This window comes from Hemicordylus capensis, chromosome 2 (assembly GCF_027244095.1).
Source record: "Hemicordylus capensis ecotype Gifberg chromosome 2, rHemCap1.1.pri, whole genome shotgun sequence".
Taxonomy (NCBI): domain Eukaryota; kingdom Metazoa; phylum Chordata; class Lepidosauria; order Squamata; family Cordylidae; genus Hemicordylus; species Hemicordylus capensis.
Genome location: NC_069658.1, coordinates 36,946,598 through 36,965,975, shown reverse-complemented (window position 1 = coordinate 36,965,975; position 19,378 = coordinate 36,946,598). Strand labels below are relative to the sequence as shown.

Sequence of the window (19,378 nt, the reverse complement as noted above, 5' to 3'; positions counted from 1 at the left end):
CCAGCACCAAATTTATATACAGTAAGTGGTTTCATGCTTTCATCTTGGTTAATTACTTAAGCAGCACATATTAACAATTTATCAGTCATCCCATCAAAATGCATGGGATATTGAGATCATCCTATATATATATGCATGGGTAGAGGAGAGCTGGTCTTGTGGTAGAAAACATTATCCCCTTAGCTAAGCAGAATCCACCCTGGTTGCATTTGAAAGAGACCACCACATGTGAGCCCTGTAAGATATTCCCCTCAGGGGATGAAGTAGCTCTGGGAAGAGCAGAAGGTTTCAAGTTCCCTCTCTGGCTTCTCCAAGATAGGGCTGAGAAAGATTCCTGCTTGCAACCTTGGAGAAGCTGCTGCCAGTCTGTGCAGACCAGGGATTCTCAACCTTGGGTCTCCAGATGTTACTGGACTTCAACTCCCATAATCCCCAACCAAAAGCCCTTGGGGCTGGGGATTATGGGAGTTGAGGTCCAATAACATCTGGAGACCCAAGGCTGAGAATCCCTGGTCTGAGCTATCCACAGTATTGAGCTAGGTAGACCAATGGTCTGACTCCATATACGGCAGCTTCCTATGTATATTTCCAGTGCAGCTTACAAAATGCAAGGGAACAAGAAAAGAGAGTACATGTCCTTGTGAATGACTTACATTTTGAAAATACAGAAAAGCAACTACCTCTTCCACTAAGCAACTCCAAAACATTTCCATGCCTTTTCCTTCTAGAAATGATTCAAATTAAAGCTATGCCCCTAGTTCCATAACAGCTTTCAACTCACAGGCACAGGAGATACCCTCTTCCTTCTCACACCAGGTGATTCAGATTTAGCAGTCCTAGAAGAAGAGAAGGAGGAACTGCTAGGAGAAGGGCTCCGTCTTCCCTTTTGAGTAGGTGAAGTAGCACTTGTTTGTCCTTCAGGAGGAGGTTCTGACGGTTGTTTGTTTGCTTCACAGCCATCTCCTTTTATTGGTATTGGTTTTACCACCTGGTCAAAAATATATGATGTGATTTATGGTTACCTTGGAAAAAGAGATCTTCGAAATAAAATGTTCACCATAAATTTTAGGTTACAGTTATTTCATGGAATCCTACTATATTGAATCCATTCAGTTGTTTCTTTAAATTGATGAGATTCTGTCAAATGTCTTATGTACTACCTCGATGATCAAAGTCAGATAACAGTTCTACTGAAGGCAGTGTTAACGCTGCTTGGTTTTCCTCATGAAAACCTATAAGATCTTTTGACATATTGCTGACATTCTTTAGCATTATTATTATTTAAAATATTTATACCCTTACCCCTCCAGTACACTAGGAGTATGCACGGAACCACGGAGCTGCGGTCCGGCGCTGGAGTGGGGGGTTCGTTTAAGGGCGAGGGAGGGTTTACTTACCCCTCCCAACGCTTTCCAAACTAGCACAGTATTTCCTTTAGTAATTGGGGCAGCAGGATACCTTTAAGAAGCCTTTTGCACACGTGCACATCGTGTGCGCTTGTCTCCGTGACGTGCGCGCACGCAAAAGGCTTCTTAAAGCCTTTTGCAGCCAAGCAGGGGAAGGGGTGGCAGGGAGGTATCCTGCCACCCCGATTACTAAAGGAAATACGTGCACTAGTTTGGAAAGCGGTGGGAGGGATAAGTAAACCCTCCCCCACCCTTAAACGAACCCCCCACCCCAATACACCTGAACCCAAACCGCCCTTGTCTGGAGGCCTGTAGAATGGCCTCCGGACCGGTCCGGGGACATTACTACAGTACACTACTGCTCGGGGCGGCACACAACAATAAAATAGATACAATGTAAAATATAAGTAATAAAATTGGCCAAATTAAGTAAACAAGTTAAAAGTCAGGCTAAAAACCACAATCAGTATTAAGTTTGCAATTAAAAGTTATTTTAAAAGCTAAAAATTGAGAGTTATAAAAACTAACAACTAAAGAACCTACCAGATATAACCAAAGATAAAGCATTAAAAAGCCTCTTTAAAAAGACATGCTTTTAGTTATTTTTTAAAAACAATGAGGGAGGGAGCATGACGAAGCTCTTCAGGGAAGGTGTTCCAAAGCCTAGGGACCACAACCAAAAAGGCCCTGTCTCTAGTCCCTGCCAACCTGATCTCTGTTAGTGGTGGGGCCATGAGCAGGCCCTAAGATGATGAGTGAAAAGCCCTGGCAGGTTCATATGGGCAAATGTGGTCTGACAGGTACCACGGCCCCAAGCCATGTAGAGCTTTAAAGGTCAAGACCAGCACCTTGAATCTAGCCCAGATGCGGACCAGTAACCAATGAAGCAGGATAGGTGTGATACTCAAAGTGACTTGCACCCACACGCATCTTTGCAGCGGCATTATGGACCAGCTGAGGCTTCCAAACAGTCTTCAAGGGCAACCCCACAGGAGCGCATTGCAGTAGTCCAATCTGGATGTTACCAACGCATGAGTGACTGAAGTCAGGTTCAACTTCTCCAAGAAGGTCGCAGCTGGCATACCAGCCGTAGTTGGTAAAAGGCACTTCTACACACCGCTAACACCCGCACCTCCAAGGAAAGTGTCGGGTCCAGAAGCACCCCCAAGCTGTGGACTTTGCCTTTGAGAGGGAGTGTGACCCCGTCCAGATTTACCTCATTACTCAGATGATCAGTTCTACCAACCCAGAGCACTTTTGTTATATCTGGATTAAGTTTCAGTTTCTTTGCCTCCATCCAGTCCAGACCAAGCCCCGGTTGAGAACATCCACTGTATCCCTGGTGTCTGCTGACTTAAAAGATAGGTAGAGCTGGGTGTCATCAGCATACTGATGGCATCGCAGTCCACACACACGAATGACCTCTCCCAGAGGTTTCATGAACGGCATGGGGAACAGAATAGATCCCTGTGGCACACCAAAGGGTGGAGCAGGCTTCTCCCAGCACCACCTTCTGAGTACAACCCTCCAGGTAGGAGCAGAGCCACCATATAACCGTGCCCCCAAGTCCCAACCCAGAGAAATGTCCCAGAAGGATACCATGGTCAATGGTATTGAAAGCTGCTGAGAGTCCCAGGAGGATCAACAGAGTCATACTCCCTCTGTCTATCTCCTGGCACAGATAATCCACCAGGGCGACCAAAGCAGTTTCCGTCCCATATCTAGGGATGTGCATGGCCTCCGAACCAGTCCGGTTTGGCACGGGGGTGGGGGGGTTGTACCTTTTAGGGCGGGGGGTAGTACTTCCCCCCCCCCGCCCGCCACTCTTCCCCCTCTGGCGCTGTGCTTTTTTGTAAAGTTTCTGGGGCGGCAGCGTTCCTCCCTGCCGCCCCTGCCCCCGTCATTAGCCTGCCAGAGCCTCAGTAAGTAACACGCATGCGCCCGTTCTGGCATGTGTGTGCACCCGCCGCCGCGCGCTCCGCATACGTCACACGTCGACGTGTGACGTATGCGGAGCACGCATGCTGGAACAGGCGCATGCGTGTTACTTACTGAGGCTCTGGCAGGCTAACAACGGGGGCAGAGGCGGCAGGGAGGAATGCTGCCGCCCCAGAAACTTTACAAAAAAGCACAGTGCCGGAGGGGGAAGAGCGGCGGGGGGTGGGTGGGTGGGTAAGTACTACCCCCCCGCCATTAAAGGTACAACCCCCCTCTGTGCCGAGCCATCGGACCGGCTCAGATCCGGACCGGTTCAGAGGCCTCCAGCATGGCCTCCGAACCGGTTCAGGCACACCCGTACACATATCCAGGTTGGAAGCCAAACTGGAAAGGATCTAAGTAATCAGATTAATCCAGGACAGCCTGGAGCTGACACACTACAATGCTCTCCAACACCTTGCCCAAGAACGGGAGGTCTGATACTGGTCGAAAGTTATTTAAGTCATCTGGGTCCAATGAGGGCTTTTTTAGGTGGGGCCTAATGACTGCCTCCTTCAGGTGAGGGGGGGCCACCCCTGCTCTAGGGAGGCATTCACCACCCCCACCAGCCATGGACCCAGTCCCTCCCTAGAAGCCTTCACCAACCATGAAGGGCAAGGGTCGAGCATGCATGGGGTAGTATGGAGATCAAAGTTCTGAATTTCGGGGGGGGGGGGACACTGTGACCTTCAAGACATGGTAAGAAAACCCTTTTGATGAGATCCAAAGTGCTAATTCAGGCTTGCTCCAAAACATGCATATAGCCACTGAAACATTTTACTATTTCCACAATAGCTAGTCATGACGACATACCACAAAATGGATCTGACACTTCCCTCAAATTGAAAGGCAGTTAGCCATACAGCAAAGGGGGCTACTATGAGAAACACAAGCCCAGAGCCTCCTTGTCGCTTTACTAGTTGCACATTTCTTTGGACCCTTAGCTTAATACTTCTCCAACTGTATTTTTGTTGAAAGAATGGGGCCATCTTATATATTTATTATTTTTCTTTGAAATACACTTTGGAAACTTGTTGAAAAGCAGTATATGAATATTGTTATATGCAGAAGTACACTGGAATCTTGAAGAACTAATCTCAGCTTTTCTAACTGTAAGAGAACACAGCTACCTATAGGCTAACATAATCCTCCATAATAAAGAACTTGAGTCTGATCCCGTGTCCCTGCCCATGTCTTTCTCGGCCATTCTGGGCATGCGCGGAGCGCATGCCCAGAACATCCGAGAAAGATACGGCCGCAGGGACACGGGCGGCCATGTTGGGTCCCAGTAAGCGGCGAGGGGAAGCATCAGCAGGAGGCGGCGGTGACTGGAGCCGATGCTGGCCGTGGCGGGCCGCCAGGGACCGATGGCGGCGGCCGCCGCCTCGACATGACAACGGGGCAGTGAGTGGGGCCTATGGTGGTGGCGGTGGCCACGGAGGGGCGACAGTTGGTGGTTGCGGGGCCGGCCCGGCAGCGGACAGGCAGCCTGCAGTGGGCCCCGATACCAGGGGCTGAAGGTGGAAATGGGGGGAGCGGTGGCTGTCAGGCAGCCGGCCGCAACAACAGACAAGCGGCGGCAGCGGCCACGGCAGGTTGCGTGGCGTGGCGGGCCTGCCGCGGCCAGCATCGGACCCAGTCGCCACCTCCTGCTGCTGCTTCCCCTCGCCGCTTCCAAAAATGTAAACTGTAAACTGTTTGCCGCCTGGGAGGAGGAGCAGAGGGCCGGTAAGATAAAAATTTAAAAATGCAGGGGGGGAGGGGCAAGTGGGAGTGGGGCAGGGGGGAGGGGAAAGGGCAAGAGGGAGTGGGGCAGGGGGAGGGGCGAGGGCAAGAGGGAGTGGGGCAGGGAGGGCAAGGGCAAGAGGGAGTGGGGCAGGGGCAAGAGCAAGAGGAAGTGGGGCAGGGGGAAGGGCAAGAGGGAGTGGGGCAGGGGGAGGGGAAAGGGCAAGGGGGAGTGGGGCGGGGGGGCAAGAGGGAGTGGGGCAGGGGGAGGGGCAAGGGAAAGGGAGTGGGGCGGGGGGCAAGCGAAAGAGGGAGTGGGGCAGGGGGAGGGGCAAGGGAAAGAGGGAGTGGGCGAGGGGGAAGAGCAAGAGGGAGTGGGACAGGGGGGAAGGGAAAGGGCAAGAAGGAGTGGGGCACTCTTGGCGGCGGCGGCGAAACTCTCCCCTACTAGCGCCCGTTATTTTAACGGGCTTGAAAACACTAGTATTAAATGTTTTGACAGACATCATTTCCATTCAGCTCCCCCCCCCGCCCCCTCCAGCTATGAACAAAAATCTGGTTCTTTTTTCTGTTAGAGGCAAATGCAAACAATAGCAATAAAAATTTGACTTAAACCAGGTATTTAGACACCCATGACTATAAGGTCATGAAATGTAAGAAAGCAAATTCATTCTGCACTTTCAGCAATTGTGCTTTTTAAAAGTGCAGCTTTTCAGTGCTTTCTCCTACGCATTACTTACCACAGGGCCTCTCCTACTCCTCCTTTCAAGCCATTCATGTTTCCAGGCAGGCATACACGTTGCCTTGAGTTTCTCCCTGATCATGCGCTCTTCTGGGCGGTCATCCATTTTCTGCAACCCCCTGAGGGTTTCTTTATTCTCCATGTCACGACTACAGAAAAGTAAGAGAAAAAGAAAAAAGAAATGTGACTGTCAAATACAGTGATATGCTTAATCCTTGAACCACCATATTTTCTTCCCTCCACAACTGCTAAAATATTTATTCCAGTGGCAGGAACTTATACTTACACTTATACTTTAATGTAAACCAATCACTACTTCACCGTTTGGAGTATAACAACTCCAAGTATAAAGTAACAAGTAAGAAGGGAAAGTCTTGTTATAAAAATTAAGCTTCAAGATCCCCCCAGTACAGCTACTATCACACCAAACTACACTTATGACATGGATAAACCAAAAAGGAAAGAATTGGGAAAAGATGGTGCCTTAAGGATTGTCTTTTGAAAGTTATGAAATTATAACCCTTCTAGCTAGCTAGCTAGCAAGAAATGTTAGTCTTACCAGTTAGAAAGAAACACTACCATGAAGAGTTCTTTCTCTTCAGAGGTAAACCACCCTGAGCCATTTTGGAGGGGCGGTATATAAATCAATCAATCAATCAAATAAATAAATAAAATCATTCACAAAGGGTTAACGTCCACTACTTGCTCCGGTAGACTGGAAAATTTCAGGTATCAGGATCAACCTGTTGACCCACCTAAGGTTCAGGATTGCTCGCTACGTTCCATCCCTTTTTGGTACCAAGAATAAAACAGAGTAGAGTAGACGCCTCAACATGATTCTGTTCACTTGCTCTGTCACTCAGATCTGAAGCAGGTGTTGGATCACCTGGTTCACGAGCTGATGTTTGGCTGGGTTCCTAGAGCCCAGTTGGCAAACCCTGCAGGTCTTCTCTCAGCTCCCTCATTCATGTCTTTAAAAATGGCGGCTGCCATCCTACATTTTCGCATTCTGCCAGCCCATGTTGAGGAGAGGTGGAAAGATGGAAGTGCTTCTTGGAGGCTTTAACCTTAGTGTGGGCCCTGCCTCGTTCCTCAGTACTGGGAGCCAACGTGGTGTAGTGGCTAGAGTGCCAGACTAGGACGGGGGAGACCCTAGTTCAAATCCCCATTCAGCCATTAAACTAGCTGGGTGACTCTGGGCCAGTCACTCTCTCTCAGCTTAACCTACTTCACAGGGTTGTTGTTGTGAAGAGAAATCTAAGTATGTAGTACACCGCTCTGGGCTCCTTGGAGGAAGAGTGGGATATAAAATGTAAAAAAATAAAATAAAATAAATCCTCAGAGAGAGACACACAGTCAAGGTTTCCCTCTTCTGAGAAATATCCATAGGGAGAGCAAAGGGAAATTCTAGAAAGGCAAATAAAGTTTGGTGGGGGAGGTGTTTTTTGTTTTAAGGGAAAGAAAGGAAGAACAGTTCAGCTCACCAATTGTAAACCACTCAGGGACACAAGTTTGGGGCAGCATAGAAATATTTTAAATAAATAAATGAAGAAGTGGAAGAGAAAAAACAGGAGCAGATTGAAAACCGGATAGCAATGGGAGCCCCAAGACACTTGTGACCAGAGCAAGACAGGAAATGAATGTGGGATCCTGCTCCCTGGGCCTGCTGGCAGGAAGGCCAGACTTCCTGTTACCTGAAACTATCCTGTCTACCTGAGCAAGTAAAGGAAGTTACCCCTTTGTGAATGACAACCTCCTACTCTGAGGGAGAATGACAACAAAACCATTTTAACTTAAATAGGAATTGTAATAGATCCAATTTAGATTCAAATCTACAGAAAACCTGTCCATGGTAACAGCAGGAGTTGACCTATACAAAAAGAGCTAAAATCTAAGCCCTCTCCCAAATTGAAAAACAGTATTTTCCACATTTCTAAGTAGAATTTTCTTACAAATTAAGTGCTGTGTGAACATTTTGTTGGGTTAGGATGAGGCACACAAAAAAGCTGAAGCCTCCATTTTTTAGGTGGCCTGGCAAAGTTCAGGCTTCAGTGTTTTCCAGATGACAGAAATACATGGTTTGATGTCCTTTGGTAGGTGTTTAGTGACAGGGAGTTGTTTTAGCAGCATACATTAAAATATATTTGTTGCCCACTCAGGGCACGCTCATCGGCCAACAGCCAGACTAAATTACTCATGAGTAGTTCTACTGAAGTTAATCATGACTAATTTATCCCAGTGATTTCAGTGGGACTACTCATGAGTAATTTAATCTAGCCATCAGTCAATATCACAAGTATAGAAATGCCAGCAAAAATCCAGCGTTTGTATAATTTATCTTACATCCTTCCCCCAACTCATGCATATTTTTTGTTTACACTATAAAACACAATCCCACCCGCCACCATTTTTACATATTAAGTATGGGCCATCAAAAAGGTTTAGAGGAGCAAAACAAAGAGGTCATTTCCCCCCTCCTTTAAGCCTCTCTCTCCACTCATGATTCCTTACATGAATCCCATTAAGGGACTCCATGCACGAAAGCAAGCTCCCACACACATCTGATTGGATCATGAACTGTAGTTGAAGATCAGATGAATAAGCATGCCATTTATCACCCATTCCTGATCCAGCATCCACACATAGATCTCTTTACATAGACTGGGACACATGGCTCCATGGAACAGAGTCTGTAACAGCTGCTCCAGCACCTGTTGCAACAAGAAAGCACCCTGCTCAAGCACATGGGCTGAAGCGATTAAGAAAGAATTGGGCTTAAAGGATGCACTTATGATCCTCAATTTCTCATGTACCTCTTTAAATAATGAATTAGTCAACTTCTTTGACTAATTCAAGAATACTGATGAGAATCCATTTTAGATCCCTTTCAAACTGGCTTCTATCTAGGGTATGGGACTGAGTGAAGCATTAGCTATAGGAGAGTCTGCACACCACTTTGCTATCTTAAAATTTTACTTGATTGGAAAGGATTGTGCCAGGTTTAGAAGAATGGCTGCCTTTAATTGTGATTTAGCTATCATGTACTAAGTAAAGACATTTGTTTAGATCAACTAAATAGATGCTGTCTCCTCTTTTCTAAGAATTCAGCGCTGTAGATAGGAGATGAGTTACATGAGCCAATCTTTTCATATATAGGCAAATGTAAATGTGCCCTAATCACACAGCTCAATCAACAGAAATACTGGCTTCCACAAAAGCACAACTTATTTAAATATTTATATCCTGCCTGTGGAGTCAAATGATACCCAGTGCAGATAACAATTAAAACCAATTTGTATTAAAACCAGGAAGCCTGAATAAACCCGAACCCAAAAATCACTTCAAGAGAACCATTTTTAAGTGAATGAATGCAGAACCCAAACCTAAAATCTTGTGTTTGGGGGTTCAGTTTAGGTCCAAAGCAACCAAGTGAAGTGGTAACTGGCTCACAGTTCAGACACTCAGCTTGCAACTGTATAGTGAATTGTACAATTCATTATGAATTGTATAATGAATTCTTTTTTTTAAAAAAAGTATTTTGCTTATTAAATGTTTTTAATTTCCCCCCGTCAAGTTAAATAGTTATCACAGCACCCATTTTATAGAGTTACACTGCAAGCAAAAGTATTATTCTGCATGATATGTATCTAAACTGGTTCAGAATTGGCAAAAAGTGTCTGCACTGGTTACTGAATCACTTTTTAAAGTTAATGTCTGCACCAGATAGCTAGAACATCCTGATGAACCTGAGCTGGAACTGAAGACAATTTTTAAAAACTGTTTCAAGTCCCCGATTTACAACAAATTAAGCACCAATCAGCAAAACCCCAGAGGAGGAGTAGCAAAAGGAACAAGAAAAGCACCCAGGAAAAAAAGAGCCCTTCCAGCTCAGAATGTACCAAATGCCATTTGAAAAGCACAGGTTCTCCTGTCTAACATCAGAGAACCACCAAAGAGATAGAGCACTGAACTTCCCCAGCCCGGTAGATTTAAAAGCCTTAGTGTCACTGTTGAAAAGGTCTTATCCTAGATAACCGCCAAACTCAATCGTATTTCAAACATACTTTAAGCAGTTAAACTATGTTTTTATTATAAACCGCCCAGAGATGCAAGTTTTGGGCTATATAGAATAGCTTTCCAGCTATTTCACCTGGATGATGCTAGGAAAAGCACTCTTCTCTAGTTCCTAGTGTCTGGCTGATACTGACTTTTTCAATTAATACTACCAATGTTTTTCTCACATTTAAACTATATATTGTTCACTGCTAATGAGTACACAGGATCACCAACTTCATAGGAACATACGAAAGTGCCATATATTGAGTCAGACCATTGGTCTATCTAGCTAAGTTTTGTCTTCACAGACTGGCAGTGGCTTCTCCAAGGTTGCAGGCAGGAATCTCTCTCAGCCCTATCTTGGAGAAGCCAGGGAGGGAACTTGAAACCTTCTGCTCTTCCCAGAGCGGCTTCATCCCGAGGTGAATATCTTGCAGTGCTTACACATCAAGTCTCCCATTCATATGCAACCAGGGCAGACCCTGCTTAGCTATGGGGACAAGTCATGCTTGCTTCCACAAGACCAGCTCTCCTCCCTGTATACACACTTCTATACACACAAAATCCCTAAGGCAGTATGGAAGTAGTATATTTATCTGTATCTCCCTTAGTTAACCACCCCAGGATAGTATACAAGATTTTGTATCAACAAACAATAAGAATGCTTATAACAAAATCAACAACAGCAGGCAAACCAATCCACAGCAGCAATGGAACAAGGCTCTCATAGTTCCTGACCAAGAGCCAGAATAAAAAGGGCAGCTTTCAACTGTTTCCAGGATGTTGGGACGCCATGGTTTAAATCACCACAGGGAGAGAGCTCCATAGCCTGAGGGAAGTCACAAATAAGGATGTGGACAAGTCCCTTGGAATAGTGCAGCCAACCACCTGCCCTCTTGATCCTTGCCCGACATGGCTTATAATATCTGGCAGGGAAAGGGTTGTAGAGGCTCTGGTAGAGATCATAAATGCTTCTCTGAGAGAGGGCAGGATGCCTTCTTGTCTTAAGGAGGCAATCATTAGACCGCTTCTGAAGAAGTCTGCCTTGGATCCTGCAGAGTTAAGCAACTACAGGCCTTTCTCCAATCTTCCATGGCTGGGCAAGGTCATTGAGAAGGTGGTGGCCTCCCAGCTCCAGGCGGTCTTGGAGGAAACTGATAATCTAGATCCATTTCAAACTGGCTTTCGGGAGGGCTATGGGGTGGAGACTGCCTTGGTTGGCCTGAAGGATGATCTTCAATTGGGAAATGACAGAGGGAGTGTGACCTGGTTGGTCGTTTTGGATATTTCGGCGGCTTTCTATACTATTGACCATAGTATCATTCTGGAACGTCTGAGGGGACTGGGGGGTGGGAGGCACTGCTTTGCAGTGGTTCCGCTCCTATCTCACGGGAAGATATCAGATGGTGTATCTTGGAGACTGTTCTTCAAAATCTGAACTTTTGTATGGTGTCCCTCAGGGCTCCATATTGTCTCTGATGTTGACATCTACATGAAACCACTGAGAGAGATCCATCAGGAGATTTGATGCACGGTATTATCAATATGCTGATGACACCCAAATCTATTCTCCATCATCAGGAGAAGGCATAAACTCCCTAAATGCCTGCCTGGAGGCAGTAATGGGCTGGATGAGGGATAATAAACTGAGACTGAATCCAGATAAGACTTACTGTGCGGGCTCGGAACTCGGGAGACTATTTTGATCTGCTGGTTCTGGATGGGATCCCACTCCCCCGGAAGGAACAGGTATGCAGTCTGGGGGTGCTTCTAGATCCGAACCTCTCCCTGGTGCTTAAGGTTGAGGCGGTGGCCAGAGATGCTTTTTACCGGCTCCGGCTGATACGCCAGCTGCGTGTTTCTTGAGATGAACGACCTCAAAACGGTAGTACACATACTGGTAACCTCTAGGCTGGATTACTGCAATGCGCTGTATTTAGGGCTGCCTTTGTATGTAGTCTGGAAACTGCAGCTGGTCCAGAATGCCGCGGCCAGGTTGGTCTATGTGTCATCTAGGAGAGACCATATTACTCCTGTGTTGAAAGAACTACACTGGCTGCCAATACGTTTCCAGGCAAAATACAAGGTGCTGGTTATAGCCTATAAAGTCCTAAAAAGCTTTGGCCCTGGGTATTTAAGAGAACGTCTTCTTCACCATGAGCTCCACCGCCTCTTAAGATCACCTGAAGAGAGGTTCACCTGTGGGTGCCGCCAACTCATCTGGCGACTACTTGTGAACAGGCCTTCTCCACTGCTGCCCCTGGACTTTGGAATGCGCTCCCTGTTGAAATAAGAGCCTCCCCAACTCTGGCAACTTTCAAAAAGGCATTGAAGACACATGTATTCTCCCAGACTTTTAATTAGATTATTATAGTTTTAAAAATTTTAATACTTGGTTTTAAATGTTTTTTAAAATGTTTTAAATTATTTTAGTTGTTAATTGATTTGATGTTTTAAATGATTCTCACTATAAACCGCCCAGAGACACAAGTTTTGGATGGTACAGAAATATTTTAAATAAAATAAATAAATAAGGCCCTGCCCCATAAGGACAACAATCCCTCAACGGCAGGCATAGGCACGTAGAACAGGGCCCTCCCATCAGATCTGATCAGGTGGGTAGAAATCACTTAAGAAAAGACAGTCTGTTAAGTATCTGTGGCCCAAGCTATTAAGGGGCTTGAAAGGAAATAACCAATACCATGAATTTCAACTAAAAATAAACTGGCAACCAGTGTAAGGCTCTCAGAACAAGTGTTATATGTGCAAATCAATATAGGCAATATTGATGGCAAGAAAATATGTAGAAGATTATTCCTACAGATATGTCAGACATGGGAGATTATGACACTGGTTATGCTGATACACTATATACAGGTTAATCTGTAGACTTTTAAAATGGAAAATTGTTCTCCATTTATCCTATGCTGGAACAATAAGATCAAAAATTATGACTTATCAAATGTCTCTGTAAGATCAATTAAATGGATGTAAAAAATAAAAAGCATGTGTTTTAAAAAACCTATACAGATGACTGGTGAAACTCAATCCATTTTTTTTTCAATTTTATTTTACATTTTATCTCCTGCTCTTCCTCCAAGGAGCCCAGACCAGTGTACTACATACTTATGTTTCTCCTCACAACAACCCTGTGAAGTAGGTTAGGCTGAGAGAGAAGAGACTGGCTAGGAGTCACCCAGCAAGTATCATGGCTGAATGGGGATTTGAACTTGGGTCTCCCCAGTCCTAGTCCAGCACTCTAACCACTACACCACCGATGACAAGCACAAACATTTAAAAGCACAAGTCTCAGAGTCTCAAGGATTAGATACTTTGAGAGGCTGACATCTCAACTGAGTTACTCATATGTAGTCCCATTGAAATTAATAGGACAAATTAGTAATAACATGCCCCATTAAAGTCAATGGAATATTCATGAGTAACAGTCTGGCTGTCAGCCACTACCTTTATACATATAAACCTAACCAGAGCTATAAAAGTTTCCACCACAAAAATAGAACTTATAAAATACCTCTACTATAGAAATACTTCAACTACAACAAATTGTAGTTTGCAGGCGGGTGTTCTGTGGGTGGGGGATCCTGTGGTTTCCCAATTGTCATGGACAGACCACTACCTGATTAAGGTTGGTTTCACAGCCACAATCCACCCCTGCAAGGGTGGTGGACCTATTAGGATGGTCCATCCAAAAAGGATGCTGGACCCAGTAGGATTTCAAAAGGCCTTGGAGGATTTTCATGTTGGTGCGGCTGGTGATTCTGTCAGTGCTCTGGTGGGAACCTGGAACAGGAAACTCATCAGAGCAGTAGACATGATTGCTCCTAAGCGTCCCTTCTGACCTGCTTAAAAAATGGCCCCTTGGTATACTGAGGAGTTGCAGGGGCTGAAGCGGTTGGGTAGGTGACTAGAATGCAAGTGGAGGAGAACTCGGTTCGAATCTGAAAGTATGCAGCATGTGACCCATTTGAAGACTCATGCGATAGTGGTGTGTGCAGCGAAAAAGAAATTTTGGTCTGCGCGCATTGCGACTGCAGGTTCAAGCTCAGCAGAGCTATCCCAGGTTGTGAGGAGTTTAGTCTCTGCTCCTTCTATTTCAAATCAGTCCCGGGGTCGTTCTGTTGTGTTGCTTTTAATGGGTTCTTTGGCAACTAGATATCCTGTATTCGGGCCAACTTGGAATCCACTATTTCTGCAAGGTCTATGGAGGAGCTGTCCAACAATCCTTCTTTCAGTATTAGGTTGGATCAGTTTCAATCTGTGACTCCTGAGGATGTGGACAAGCTGCTTCAGACTGAGCGGCCTACCACCTGTTCTCTGGATCCTTGCCCGACTTGGCTGCTTCTATCTAGCAGGGAGATTGTTGGAGGTGGCCTAATTAATATCATAAATGCATCGCTGAGGAAGGGTAGGGTGCCTCCTTGTCTGAAGGAGGCAATAGACTGTTCCTTAAGAAGCCTTCCCTGGATCCCTTAGCGATGGATAGTTACATGCCAATCTCTAATTTCCCTTGGTTGGGCAAGGTGATTGAGAGGGTGGTGACCGATCAGCTCCAGGCGGTTTTGGAGGAAACTGATTATCTAGACCCATTTCAAACTGGCTTTAGAGCTGGCTATGGGGTTGAGGCAGCCCTGGTCAGCCTGATGGATAACCTTTACCGGGGAACCGGCAGAGGGAGTGCGACTCTGCTGGTTCTTCTCGATCTCTTGGTGGTGTTCAATACCATCAACCATGGTATCCTTCTGGATCGCCTCGGGGAGCTGGGGATAGGGGGAATTGCTTTACAGAGGTTCTGCTCCTATCTCTTGGGTAGATTCCAGATGGTGGAGCTTCATGACAGTTGCTCCTCAAAACAGGAGCTGTTATATGGAGTCCCTCAGGGCTCCATTCTGTCACCAATGCTTTTTAATATCTAGATGAAACTGCTGGGTGAGGTCATCGGGGGTTTGGTGCTGGGTGTTATCAGTATGCTGAAGACACTCAAATCTACTTCTCCTTTTCATCTTCAGGAAATGGCACTCATTCTCTAAATGCCTGCCTATAGGCAGTAATGGGCTGGATGCGGGATAACAAATTGAAGCTGAATCCAAGCAAGATGGAGGTGCTCATTGTGAGGGCTCAGAATCTGAGGTGTGAGTTAGATCTTCCTGTGCTGGATGGGGTTACACCCCCCCAGAAGGAGCAAGTGCACAGCTCAGGAATACTCCTGGACCCAGGCCTCACCTTGGTATCTCAGGTGGAGGCCATGGCCAGAAGTGCTTTCTATGATTCGACAGCTTTGCCCATTCCTTGAAGAGAATGACCTCAAAACAGTGGTGCATCAGCTGGTAACCTCCAGGCTTGACTACTGCAATGCACTCTATTGCAATGCTGCCTTTGTACGTAATTCGGAAACTTCAGTTAGTTCAAAATGCAGCAGCCAGATTGGTCTCTGGGGTAACCCGGAGAGACCATATTATGCCCATCTTAAAACAGTTACACTGGCTGCTGATACATTTCTGCGCAAAATACAAAGTGCTGGTTATTACCTTTAAAGCCCTGAACGACTTAGGTCCGAGTTATCTTAGAGAGCACTTTCTTCTGCATGATCCCCACTGCACGTTAAGGTCATCTGAGGAGGTCCGTCTCCAGTTAACACAGGTTTGTCTGGTGGCAACTCACAGGTGGGCCTTCTCTGTAGCTGCTCCTGGGCTATGGAATGCACTCCCGGCAGAAATCCATAATTTGAGTTCATTACTATCTTTCAGGAGAGCCCTTAAAACCAATCTGTTTGGTCTGGCCTTCCAGAGTTTTTCGCTGTTTGAATGTTTAATTGGTTTTATTCTATTTTTATAGCTTTGATTTTAATTGTTAATTGTTTTTATTCTGTTGTAAACTGCCCTGAGCCATTTTGGAAGGGCGGCATATAAAACAAACAAATAAATAGATAGATATTCACATCCATAATTAATACCTGCTAGTGCCATCATTCATGTTATGTAATTTAATACAGGGTTCCATAAATGTCAAGTTTCCTCAAAATTTCTCTTAGGTCTCAAAAAGGCTGAAGTTAATTAGTTCCACTATATCCCAACTAAAGATGTGAGAATCGATTCATGGCTGAATCGATTTGAATCAGATCTGATTGGTTTGAGTGATTCAACCTCAAATCAAGTCACCCTTGAGGGTATTGACTAGATTTGTGATGCCAGCCCTTGGAGCTTCTTGTGGGGTGTGCAGCAGCTTGCTTCACCCATAGGAAACAATGGGGACTCCATACATCCCATTGTCACCCATGGGTGGCACCCACCACCCAACCCAGATAACCGTTGTCCACTTTGTTGATTTTTGGTGAATTTTAAAAATTTTATCTGGGTCATTCCAGATCAATGACCTGCTCTAGGGAGACCTGATCTACATTTACCAAAAATCAATCAAAAAACATTTACCAAAAATCAACCCAATGCCCAACTGCTACGTGGGTTGGGTGGTGGGTAGCATCCCATGCTGGCCCACCACCCAACTCACTTTGGTACCCCTAGCGTTGTTGGTTTTTTTTTAAAAAAAAATCTGAATAGATTTGAATTGAATCAAAAATCAATTAGACTCTTCGATTCAATTTGGAAGTCTTACCCCAATCCCAGCTACTGGGAGAAGAACAATTTTACTTACTAAAAAGGGCAGGCTGGATATTCAGAACAGGAGCAAAGTATCCATAGCTAAGGATATTGGTTAAGCACAGGTGAACCTAATATCAAAGCATGTCCTGTCTGTATGCCTTATTGTAACATGAACTTGTTGCTCTTGTACCCATCTCTTCAATACTGGGAGTCTACAATTTTGGCACCCAAACTATCCCTCCTCCAAAGAGGAGGGGAGAGTCTTGTCTATGATGTTACGCTGAGCTTGGGTGACATTCCTTCTCAGCTCATATCTGTAGTTCTGAGCCTGAGAAAGCAACAATATGTAGGTACATGCTTTCAATAGCACATCCTCTCCAACAAAGATTATCTCTCACATCTCTATAGATGAAGCTCCAGTAAAAAAATATTAATTCAGAGACAACTGAATGGTCATGTGTGACAGGCTTGTCCACTAGAGGCTGATGGACAACTTCAAAAGCACAGAAGAAAGTTACCATTTGAAAGTAACCAGACAACAGGTGAATGATTAACACCTTCAAACAATTCAGTCAACTAAAGCCATTTTCCATGACGGAATTTATTCACATAAAACTCAACTCCCAGGGTCAATTTTAAAGTACACTATGGGGGGTGGGGGTGTAGGAGACACACATGCAGGACTCCTGCATATGAAGTGTGCATGCAAGAGCTGAAATAGACATCATTCACAGCCACTATGGGCAATGGCTCTGGTGACCGGGGGATGATGGGAGTTCTAGCCCAACATCTGGGGACCCAAGATTGAGAATCCCTGTTGCAGAGGAAACCTTACCCCTCAAATACTTTGTGATAAAATTGTTTCAGGAAATGTAGCCGATTTTCTGTCAAGAATGAATGGGTCTTTAACCCTATCTTTGACAGCATCCACTTCTCCCCATGGTGAGAAAAGTGGGACAGTACACACTTATGGCAAGGAAGAATTGCCTTCAGGGGACCAAGTGGGGGCACTTATTAAACAAAAAAGGATTGGTCCTTCCCCCTCCCCAGTGTAGACCATCAGTGTGCTACAGATGACTGTAATATGCGATGGGTGAGTGTTTGCACCAGCAGGCTAGTAAAATAGCTAAATGTAGCCTAGCAAATACGATATTACTACCATATGAAATAAGATCATATGAGCACTATGCCACATGTTCAAATTGTTTGAAGAAGGATCTTGAAATCTAGTATTACTCCCAAACTATATATACTCAGGTCATTGTCATCACTCAGGTTTCAAAGGTGGTTTAATATAATTAAAATTCTCTTTTTCAAAAGGTTTTTGAAATGTGTTGGGAGAACAAGATGAGATAAAACGTGATTCGCTGCTTATGGTAACCACTATTGGATATTGGAGCACTCCCTCTCCCCACACACCCTAGATTAAGAAAAATAAATCTTTGTAATAATTATCCTGCTTTAAAAAGAGTAAAATTTTCTCAATAATCATTACATATTTCAGTAACTCCTGCTGAATCTCCAAATTTCATAAAGCTTTCTATTACTTTATCCTTAAACACTCTTCCTTACCATCCAATATTTCCTAGTGTGGCAACTGCAGTATCGGGTGTCTATCCCACTCCACATACTCTGTAGGATAAGTCCAGTGAAGAGGAAACATTCATTCCACTGGTATTTCTAGCATTTCTTCATGTATCGTGTTGGCTGGGTCACCCATCCACCCACCATCATAGGCCCAATCCACCTCTAGTGGAATCTGCCAAAAGTAGAAAGGAATGGAAGAAGATACACAGTAAGCAAAAGCAAAGCACAGAGAACTTGATCAAGCCTCTGAAAGCAAAAGACTTTAATTATAGCTTTGTTTTCCATATTTAAAATGTCAGTTCATTAGCCAAGTCCTATAAATGGCTATTTAACAATATTTGTACCCATTGCCAGCTCATATTCAGTAACAAATATTTTACCAAATTTAGTGAATGATAATTTCAATAGCTCAATGCCATCTGTAGCAAACCAATCATCGCAAACCAATTTGAATACTTCCAGCTGTAAATACCTACAGACATTATTCAACATTATTCAATGTTGTTTACAATCAGCTAAAGTAACTTTAGAGGTAACATTATGCCTCTGTGGGGCTGCAAAAAATGTTTTAAAAAATCAGAAGGCAACAAGATTGGCTCTCGTTTAATTAAAATTCCTACATGCTAACATGGTCCTTTTATTACTTCCAATACAACTCACAATATGTAATAAAGGCATCCTGATTACTGCAAACCTATAACAGAGTCTATAAAATATGGTGAATTGAAACCCAGGGAGTACCAGTTCCTTAAAATACTGGAGTTTCTCTTACTAAAATAATGCTGCCACATAAACTTATAAACTGCAGCAACAATTTATTAAATAAATAAACTAACACACACAGGAGGCCAGTTCAATGAACAACTTCAAAATGTTTTACTCCAAGGAAAGACTGCTAGATTTTTAATTTTGCATGGTAAAAATGTTAATGTGCAAGTATAAGGCCAAGGGGGAAAAATGCAGGATTACAAAAACTCATAAGCCATCTTTACAAAGTTGTTAATCTAAATGCAAGTAATTATAATACTGATGTTATGTTAGAGATTTTTCACACATGCCTGGAACTCCAAAGTTACACTTCCCATAGCAATAGTTCAGTCAACCTGCATAATTACAATTTTGTAATAATGCATGTGTCATGGAGGCATTAAAGCTAACATAACATTCAGCAATACAAGTGGGGCCCCTTTATGGCAGCTGTGGGAACTTCCTGGTTTGTGCATGCATGTAGAAACCACTACTACACAAATAGTGCATCAGGAGTTTCA

The 19,378-nt window shown here is 44.5% G+C and overlaps 1 protein-coding gene across 4 annotated transcripts in view; it reads right to left on the bottom strand.

Moving 5' to 3' along the window:
- Positions 1-19,378, bottom strand: part of MAP3K1 (mitogen-activated protein kinase kinase kinase 1) — a 98,301-nt gene that overhangs the window by 39,397 nt on the left and 39,526 nt on the right. For 3 of the 4 annotated variants that reach the window (XM_053299308.1, XM_053299310.1, XM_053299309.1), the window contains exons 2-3: positions 5,849-5,999; positions 782-988 (exon numbers count right to left, since the gene is read on the bottom strand). In XM_053299308.1, coding sequence (XP_053155283.1) covers positions 782-988; positions 5,849-5,999 — 358 coding nt within the window. Of the gene's footprint in view, positions 1-781; positions 989-5,848; positions 6,000-18,095; positions 18,219-19,378 lie in introns of those variants that run through there. The other variant, XM_053299311.1, reaches the window with a different exon arrangement.